Source organism: Arachis duranensis, chromosome 4 (genome assembly GCF_000817695.3).
Source record: "Arachis duranensis cultivar V14167 chromosome 4, aradu.V14167.gnm2.J7QH, whole genome shotgun sequence".
NCBI lineage: Eukaryota > Viridiplantae > Streptophyta > Magnoliopsida > Fabales > Fabaceae > Arachis > Arachis duranensis.
The window spans coordinates 18,177,437-18,188,372 of NC_029775.3; the positions used below are offsets into that span (position 1 = coordinate 18,177,437).

Genomic DNA, 10,936 nt, shown 5'->3' on the forward strand with positions numbered 1-10,936 from the left:
GCCTGGACCTCTTTCCACCTTATATAGTTGACACATCGATTAAAGTGTTGAATGAACTCAACCAGATTGTACCTTGAATTCACATACATTGTAATTATTAAGTTTAATCCCTCGCACCAAGAAGTAGTCTAAAAACCAGCAAAAAACTTCCCTCTTATATGTGTAGTTGCCCATGAATGTCTCTTTTTATACATATCTAGGACCCAATTCTTGTTTTCGACACCAAATCCCTCAACCATTTCAAACCACTTTTGACGAAATACATCAATTTCATAGTCACCTAGCATACACTTTTTAAACATGGAGGTAAACTAGGGCACGCCAATATTACTTGTTGCATTGGGAATCAGATGCCATGCACATAATCTATGATGTGCATCAGGAAACGTTTTCTCAATGGCGAACTTCATTGATAGATCACCATCCGTGATAACCGAAACAGGTGCTTTTCCATTCATTGCCACCTTCAGTTGTTGTAGTAACCACATATATGTGTCTTTTTTCTCATCGCAAATTAAAGCAGCAGCAAAGATAATTATTTGATTGTGATGATTGACACCAGAAAATATCATCAATGGACACATATATTTATTCCTCTTATAGGTAGCATCAAAAGCCAACACATCGCCAAATACTGAGTAATCTGACCTACTAAGACCATCGCACCAGAATATATTGCGCAAAGTACCATCGGCATCCATGTGATGATTAAAATAAAGAGAAGGGTCATTTGTTGCTTGATCTTCTAGATACTTCAAAGTTGCATATGCATCACCGGGTAATTGGCGCCTCTGCTTTACTATTTTATTATACCTGTCCCTTTGCGTGAAAGAGAGATACTCGTAGCCACCTGCCTGATTTGCTAATGCCCGATATATCTGCCCAACACTAATCCTACCCTTTTTCATGTTAATCATGTGGCCAATATCAACCTCGGACATGAATCTATGCCCACGAAGCAATCCAGTCAACCGAGGATCCAGAAGCGGATGATTGTGTTCATCAGAAAAATAAGAAATAAACCAATGACCACTAGGTGCATCTAGACGAATCTCCATCATTACACTGTAGCAACACCTTGTCTTGGGAGTAGGTTTTCTCTTAAAGTATCCAATGCCATAATTATTTTGCGGTCTAAATCCTTCACGATGACATACAAAATTCTTCAACCTAAGTACACCTGCACGACTCTTCCTGGTCCTGTTCTTCCGAGCACTAAAGCCTCTTGTCCTTGTATATCTATTGTAGAACTCAAATGCAATATCGACATCAAAAAAGTGAAAATGTCATACATCTTCGTCCCTGATGTTCCAAAATTTAATCATCTCAATGTCTTCGAGTGAGTCAATGTTATACCCTTCATCGAATCCGTGATAATTGAACATTGGTTCCATATTTGTGTTGTCCTCATCCATATAATCCACATCAACTTCCTCATATTTTTCTTCCTCCTGTTCATACTGATCATATGATATATGCTCGCTATTAACCCCTTCATGAGAAAATTCCTGACTCGTAACTTTCTAAACACCAATACACAATTCAAAATGAAACTTAAGTTTGTATATAAATTACCAAACATGATAAGAACAAATGCAAAACAAAGTTTGAACAGGAGACAAAATGCAAATTTTGCACATGGACAACCATATGCAGCACACTAAATGCCATTACTACTAACAATTAAGTGTGTATTTGGATTAGAGTTTGCAAATGAGATTTTGTATAAAATTAATTTTACAAATTTAATTTTGATAAAAAGTGAGTTGGTGTTAACGTAATTTATGTTTGGTAATTTTGTATCAAAATGAATTATAATAAAATGAATGTTGTTTGAATTATATTATTCAAAATTACGTTAAGACAAAAATTACTAAAAAGGACATGAATTTATATCATTCAAATTTATATTATTTTAATATTTTTTTAATATAATTACTTTTGAAAAGAATTTAAATTTATGTATTGAAAATTAGTACTCTTTTGTTATAATTTGTTAGTACTCTTCTTTAGTACTCTTTTTGTATTTAATTATAAATAAAATATATACTAATTTAAGAATACATAGTAAAAAAATATACAAAGTCAAATAAAAAAATAAAGTTCTATAAAAAAATACGTATTAATAAAAATAATTAAAAAAAGACATATGAATAATGAATACTAAAAATTATATTAAAAAATACAATAATATACATAAGTGAACATAAAAAAATTCTAAACAAAAATATTCATACTATTAATGAAAAAATAAATAAATAATTGATAAAAATTAAAACTTAACAAAGAGTACTAATAATAATATTAAAAAAATATTTGTTTGTAAAGCATAGCTATGAAAAAAATTCAAGAACTCTGATGATTATTTTTTTTATTTCTTATTGTAGATGAGATTGAATGGCAAAATTGGTAGAATGTCAATTAATTTTTTAATTTATGAAGTGAATGCAGAAGCTAAACGCAAAAACTATAATTTGTTGCTTCTGGTAAACGGGAGTTCAAACCCAGAATCATATTCGCGTTCAAAAGAAAAAAATTAGCCAAACAAAAATTACAGCATTCAAAAAAATTGAACACGTTTTTTGTGCTTCCAACGTGTTTACCAAACACACCCTAACTAAGGTTTGAAGTTTTACTATGCTAGAAATTTACTCCCAAAAATTAATTCCCTGATTAGACTCAATTATATTTCTCAGCCAATTGGTAGAAAAAGTGGAGGATACTTTGACATTCGAATTGAATTTATAATAATAATAATAATAAAGGCTTAAATATAAATTGATTCATTGAGAAGAAAAGATAGAAATGCTTAACAAAGAGAACCACTCTTCTCAATGAAACACATATTGATGTATATAGAAAGCTAAAGAAGCTACCCAAATCTAACTCCTCACAAACTCAAATTGCAACTTGCAATTGGTGGTCCCCTAAGACCCCTAACTTGAACAAGAAAACGCTTCCATCATAATTCATAACTGTGTATGAAGTCGTGATGGCCATGCTGCAGTCTAGTGTGAATGATTGTGACACTATAATGACCCAAGAATCACTTGAATTGACATATCAGAGTCGTCCAAAACATTTTCATATTTGTGAGAGCAAAGCAATAACAATAATCATAATAATATAGCACAAAGCAAATTAAGCTAAGGAAGAATCATAATTTTATCACTATATACTCCATAGACTGAAAGCAAATGTCAAGGCCATGATCAAACTACTAGTCACGCCATCATAGGGCCATAAACCATATACATTAACATCAATACCATTATAATCATCATTCATTTTTGTCATAACTACTTAACAGATCAGTTTTAGAACGCACCAGGCACAAAAATACTAGCGGCTATTCATTTTTCTAATTTATAAAACAAAACAGAACAATTATCTTATTTAAAAATTTTTATTTTGAGAAATATTAGAAGACTAATATTTTTCTTTGTATTATCTTACATACTAGTCAACCTAATAGCTATGTTGAAATCACTACACTACAACAAATTTGGCAGATAGTGGCAGAAATTTTGCGACGGTTTAGCTAAACCGCCGCAAAAAGACAAACTTTGGCGCATATAGTGGCGGTTAGGTGTTAGGGCTGCTAGCAGGCTGACATTTATCGGCGGTCTTTTTCAAACCGCCGCTATATTGATGTCAGGTTTAGATTTAGCGACGATTTTTTTCAAACCTCCACTATATTGCCGTCAGGTTTGCATTTCATGGCGTCTTTCCGAAAATCGCCGCGATATGTCTGCCAGTGACTTCTTGTTAGGCATTTTGCGGCGATTTTGTTTAAGGGCATAACATAATAACGATTGCTAATTATGTACATTACTTACACCGATATTTTATTAATTATATGAAATCTTAAAATTAATTTCTATCATTAATTTTGGTTTGCCCGGTTTGAATAATCCCCCAACACGGTAATGTTTTGATTTTTATTAAGAAAAAAAACAATAAACTTAATGAACTACCCGCAAGCCCCACACTCCTCCCAGGCCCCAACTCATGTCCCCTCTATTCTGAAAATTGAAATGAGAAAGAAACAAAACCTAGCAGCCACCACCCTCTCTTAACCCCTTCCGCAGCCATCGCCCAGTGCAACCACTGCAGCCCCCACCGCTCTGCAGCCCCCACACTCCCGAGCTCACTTTGTCGCCATGTGTCGCGCCGCTTCGCTACTCCTCGTCGTGGGTCATCACCGTTTCGCTGCTCCTCGCCGTGGGTCATCGCCGCTTCTCGGATCTTTGCCATGGATCCTCGCCGCTTTTCTCCTCCTCGTCTTTTCTCCTTCTCCCCTCCTCGCTGGCGTCGTTTCTGCTTTTTTGCTCTGCACCGTGTCCCACCGTCATTGCTTCTCCGTCATGGCTTCTCTTTTTCGCGTGGAGTCTCGCAGTCGAAGTGGCTACCTTTTGTCGCGTCTCAAGTCTCTAGTCTCTGATTCAACCATCGCAGGTCTCAGATCTCATGTTTCAAGTCTCTTCTTCTCTGCTTTAAGCCTTCAACCCTCTCAGGTCTCAAGTCTCAGTCTCTAACACTCCCTGATTCTATTTCCCTGACTCTATCCCTCTAAAATTTTAAATTTATTCTGAACATGCATATGATGTATTATTGATGATTCTACTGAATTTTGAGATATTAATATTTTGAATTTTTATTTCAATTCAGTCTGTTCATATTGAATTAATTCTATTGATATTGAATTTTTGATATTGACATTTTGCTTGATTTGTTCTATTAATTTATTGTTGATAATATTATTTGAGCTGCTGGGTTAAGGTACTGATCATGAATTGGATTAGACTTTGTAAATTTTGTTAATTTTTATATGCTATTGTGAACAGGTTTTGTTAGTGATATACTTTTTTTGGTTAAAGATATATTTTTTGAAGGGGCGTTTGTTTTTATTTAGACTGAGTTTAGGAAAAGTATAAAAAAAGGTTTTAAATAGAACATACATGAGACGCAGAAAAAACAATGTTACTTACCTGGTTGAAGATCCATATAATTGGCTTTTAGTGTAAAAAGTAAGGACTTCAACAAATTGAAAAACAAAAACCAAGGTTCATCGTGAGAAATAAAAACAATTTAATGTGAAACAGTTCAAAGTAGCATGTATAAAAATATTTACAGAGAAACCCAAATAGAGGAGAACCAGATAGGTGAATTTGGCTTCAGAAATGATTTGTGCTGAACTTGTGTAAACTGATTGTATTGCTTATCAGTGAAATTTATTTAATTGAATAAGCACGTTTATAACATTTGAGAATCACAGATTTTTATAGCTGATTATTTCAACAAACTTTTGAAATTAAACCAATATTCTCTATTTTTATGTTATCCTAACCGTTTAAGTCCATTTAAATTATGCAGGTGGTTCATTTTACTTTTTTAAAGATATAATAGTTAACTTGTTTAAATTAATATGGTAACTTAATAACAGATTTGGTGCAACAATAAAGTAATAGGTACATTGCATAACAAAAATTTAAAAGTGATTTGAAAATACTCTAACAAACTATTTGAATTTATTAACATTAAATCTGATTGTCAAATGTTGTTGTGATCTCATCCTATTTCACCCCGTTTTCTGTTTTTTCCATACACTCCAAATTCTCTATATATCTGAAACTCTACCATCAGTTGCACGTCATTCTTAGCAGGTGAGAGACTTCTCCATTTCAAACCAGTTACGTGAGTTCAGTTCCCTTTCTCTTTGAGACTTTTTTCCGTTGCTGGTTAAACATAACATTGTCTTTCCACAGGTGAGCCAACACTTTCGTGCTTATTAAATACTAACACTCAAATGAGTGGGATGTTCAACACAGCTTCATATAATTAATTCTTTTGTTTTTGATATAATAAATACTGGTGGTTCATTTTTTTTGTTCCTTTTTAAAATTATTTTTCCCTTTTTTTGTTCATTCTTCCAGCTAGATGTCTGCATTATTATGAAAGAAGATTAATGAGAAACTTTGTTTCGTTGTTCGAGTGGTTGGAGCTCGTTTATTAGGTAAGCTTCTTCTTCGTCATCTTCATCTTCTTCTTCACTCTATATTCATGAGAAAAGGGTTTTAGCTTTCTGAAGGAAAACAAAAGGGTCTAACTTTTTTAACAAAGGTCTTTCCAAAATCCAGATTGTGAAAGTTGGCTCCTTTGTGTGAGAAAGTTTTCTCTGTTTTTTTATTAGTGTATATATATATATATTTAAAAATGGTGATTTGTTGTGCTTCTCATTTAAATTATTATGAACTATTTTAAAATGGATATTACATATAATGGAAAAAAATTAAGCAAAAAGTCAAATTTTGAAGTAGATGCCGGTCCATATTCAGTTAGCAATTTTTTTGCACTAGAATTTACACACAGTTTGTGGAATTTTTTTTAATATTGTTAGTTAGCAATTTTTATTGATATTCTATGTCAGGTTGTCTATTTCTTTGCAGAATCTTTAATTATTGGGACGCTTTATATTATTGACTACTATGCTTTGTAGGGCGATTATGTGTGGTTGCATATGGTATGACGGGATTGTGATAGCATCATTGTTTATCTTGTTCATGGTTCTGCTCCTTAGATACAGTTTCATGAAATACCCTAACGGGACAACATATCTAACTCTAATTCCTATTTCTTTGAACAATAAAACTAATTTTATAAAGTGGATTGATCCAATGATTTCACCTATTTTTGTATATAGTTATCCAGTGATGCAAAACAGAAATTAATTGCATCAATTTATTCAATGTTTGTGAATTTATGCATGGTCTATACCATGATTTGGGTGTGCAGGACCTCACCGAGCAGACTGATCATACTTAACACTTCTTAATTTCAACAAAGCTACCTTTGGTTATGAATGAGTCATGAGTACTTTCTTTCTGCTGCTTCTTCATTTCAACAAAGCTACCTTTCTATAACTCTTAGGTTTGGCTTTTATTATTATTAGCCCCCTTTTTGTTAATTTTAATTCTAATTTTCCTTTTTTTTAATATAGTAATCAATAAATAATTATCCTAATCCATATAAGTGCTGTGGAAAACGAGGAAGCCACTGAAGTGAGTACTTTATATGTAAGCCTTAACATCTTTTTTGGTTTTTTTTTGGAAAAGGAAAGATAAAAGTACTGTGGAATCTTTTGCATATGGTGGTGTTGTTTTTGTGGCTAGGATGAAGGAAGGAAAAAACTAAAAGCTTGGATTAATATAATTGGTTAATAGAATTATGAATTATGCAGTATTTGTGTTTGTGTTATTGTCTGGTTTTCCTATTTTTCTTGAAATTGGATTGATAGTTAAGTTATTTAAAGGGTTCCTATTAATCTTCTGCTACCCTTTTCTATGTTGGTTTTGGTCCCTTCACTCTCCTACTACTTCGATATTGGAAGAGGCATGCGCATGTGTGAATCCCAGTTCTATTTTTATTTTTTAATTTAATTTCTTCTTAATCATAAATATCTTTCTTCTTCTTCTGCCAGTTGAGATTGCTGAAGAGCTGGCTTTTGTGGGAGGTACACCGGATTAGTCATGCGCAGGGCCATCTTCATCTGGCAATCACGACCCGCAACAAAAATTTTGAATTTCAATTAATGGTATTGGATACTTTTACATTTAAGTAGGTTTACTACGTTATGCTTATTTTATTCGACTTGAGCATTCTTAGTGTATTTTGGATGATGTTATGACAATTTCGTTATATATGTTATGTTTGCATTCGTTTAATTTGGTTTGTTATGTTAATTGAGCTGTTTTACTTGGTTGCAATTTGTTTTAATTAGTTAAAACGTTAAAAAATTGAAGTTTAATAAACATTCTTTGTCAAAATATGCAAAATAATAGAAAATCTAAAATTTTAATGGGAAATTTGAATTTGGCGGTGGTTTTAAATCCGCCGCAAAACTATAATATGTTTTCTTCCTATTCGACATTTAGCGGCAAATTGGGCAATTGCAATTTTTCTTGATATACTACGGCGGTTAATAACCGCCGCCAAACCCAAATTACATTTTGCGGCGGTTATTCCAGCGGTTGACTAAAACCGCCGCTATCCATTTTGCCGCGCCCTATCTTCCGGCGTTTCACGAAACTGCCGCGAAATATTTTACGGCGATTCAAAACTGCATAGAATCAAAGTTGGAAAAATCAAATCCAATTGGTAATTTCTGAGTGTGGAACCTAATAGCTATGTTGAAATCATTAAAAAACCTCCTGAAATTTAAATTTGAATCTCCTCTGTCTCCAAGTTTCAAGCTAAGAGAAGCAGCAGAACGCACACCGTGCTTTGTGACATTGAAATGCAAGTAATTTGATAAAGCTAAAGCACAATTATCATAGCAGAAGATGAAGAACCTGGAATCAAAGGCAAATCGACCAATATGGGATACAAAATCATGGACAAGACCATGTTCTTGTTGAACACTCGCTGAATGAAACATGATTTTTGTTCCGTGCTACTTTGTCGAGGTTACAACTACCATATGAATAAGCCAATAAAACACTGAAAACTAATAAATATAGTAGCAAGTAGAGAGAGTTGACATGAGAAACGCCACCATTACCACCACCAACAACAACCACAACGTGTGTTAACCATTTACAACATAGAAAGTGCGTGTGTGTGGAGGTCAAAGTCAGAGAGGTCAAAGAGATTGAAGAAGTAACAGCGCAAAGAACAAAGAAGAAAACATACGAAATGATGAATTAAAAAGGCATAATGATTAACTAACCTCCAAACATTAAGACAGAGTCTTGCACGGCGGCGGAGGAAGCAAGGCGCGGCAGTGTTTGAGGCGTGTTGCGGAAACGAGGATAGGCGAACGAGAGATAAAATAGAGGAAGAGGATGAGAGAATGATAGTGATTGAAATTGGATGAAAAATTCTAGCAGACATGCTTCTCTTCTGAGAAACTGAAACTAAAAGGAAAAAAGAAGAAATGTAAATAACAAAAATTAGAGGGATCAATATCTAATTATTAATTTTTTTCAAAAAAATATGGAATATATTTTATAATTATTTTAATGATAGTTAATCACACTCTTACATAAAAATAAGAGTAAGAAATCTATGGCCCATTTTCCAAAATTTATAAGAGAGTTTTTAGAGAAAAATAAACGAGAATAACACATGGATGAGACCATGAAAGAAGTCGATAGAACAGTACGATGTTGCGCATATTACTAGAAACAAAGATATTAGTGCAAAAATTTGTGCTTTGTTAGATTAAAAAAATAGTTTTATTGTTGATTAGAAGTAAATTTGGAAGGGTAGACATAAGATTTATGATGAATCTGATGAGAGCTATTCACTCCCTTCTAAATAATTTCACAATTAGTGATAGGTAATTTGTTTTATGATAAAATAACATATATAAGAATTTTTTTAATTGAATTTTCAGTTCTCATCATAAAAAAAATATTTATATTTTCATCAAATGATTGGTAAATTAGAAGATAGAAAATAGAGACTCAAACATTTTAAATGAGACTGAGAATAAAGAACTAATGTATGTTATTTTAATTAAGACTAACTAATAGTAAGTATTAACAAACGTAATCGAGTTGGGTTTGATATAACAAAAAAATACCAATATCTAGATTAAATTGAATTGCGTACTAACTAAATTGAATTGCATTCAACATTTTTATAACTTAGATTCGAATTTGATACAATCTAACTAAAATTCCATTAGTTTTGTGTTCTGTTGGATTCTCTTGTTCCTCCTCTTATTCAAATTTGTTATTCTCACAGAATTAAATATTTTTCATGTGTATACAAATTATAAACAATAAACTTAATACTATATATTGAACTGTTATTTTTTTATTATTTTAATTTAAAATTATTTACTAACATAGAATGAATACGTATTCTCTAAAAATATAAATAGTTAACTATTTAAGACAGTTAATAGTTTTTAAATTAATAATTTTTAGTTAAAGATATCCACTTTTTAATTTCTAATATTTTTTAAAGTTTCAAAATTCTTTTTAAATATTAGTAAAAATATTTGTATAGCATATCACCAACTCTTTTGTGTTTTTTATTTATCCAAAATTTTATATCTCATCTACAGTGATCGATGATCACTCTTTTTCTTGAAATTGAAACTAAGGAAAGACCTTCTCAAAAATGATTGTTATAATTACTGCTATAAGCTAGTTATCTCTCGAACTATATTTTATTTTATTAGGTTTATCATTTTTTGAAAAATACCAAACCTAAACAGAAGAGAAGAGGTTGGTAGTGATAAGATAATCTACGATTTGTCACTAAACTTGTGTTTAAAAAAAATTTCTTTACTCATTTTTGTATTTATTTATTAATATTTGTTATAAAATTAAAGTTATTTACGAACATAAAGTGAGTATGTACTCTCTGAAAAAAATTAATGGTTTAAATTTTTTTTAATTTTTAAAATATAATTTTCAATTAGAGACATTTACTTTTTATATTTCTAATTGATATTGGCCTATTAAATATATTTTCTCTAAAACTTCAAATTTTTTTTCTATATTAATATGAATTCTTCTTTGATAGTATATATTAAGTAAAAAATATTAATACTTAGAAAAAAATTTGTTTTAAACAAATAAATATAAGATAACATTATTGTTAATTTATGTTATGTTATTTTTAAAAAGTCAAATTCAATATATTAGGAAAGTTTTCAATTGACACACTAATAAAAGAACAATTTTATTTAAAATTTGAACTAGTTTCAAATTATGGGACATGCTATGTCAAAGTGTAATTATTGGTGACCTCATTTTTTTGTTTTTCTATCGTCTTTTATTTTTATTTTTATTTTTATTTTTTTCTTTCTTCTCTCTCTTCTTTCTTTACTTCTCTATCTCTTTTCTCTTTCTAATTCACCATAATCTTTTTTTTTTCATTTTTTCTATTCTTTTTCTATTTTTCTATCTCTTTTTTCTTT

The 10,936-nt window shown here is 31.3% G+C and overlaps 1 protein-coding gene across 1 annotated transcript; it reads right to left on the reverse strand.

Annotated features, from left to right (window-relative positions):
- Window positions 1–311: 311 nt before the first annotated feature.
- LOC127746606 (protein FAR1-RELATED SEQUENCE 5-like) lies at window positions 312–3,832 on the reverse strand. The gene is made up of 3 exons (XM_052260467.1): window positions 3,689–3,832; window positions 1,357–1,523; window positions 312–1,239 (listed from the first exon to the last, which is right to left on the reverse strand). Exons 1-3 carry the CDS (start codon window positions 3,830–3,832, stop codon window positions 312–314), a joined length of 1,239 nt encoding a protein of 412 aa, XP_052116427.1.
- Window positions 3,833–10,936: the final 7,104 nt, after the last annotated feature.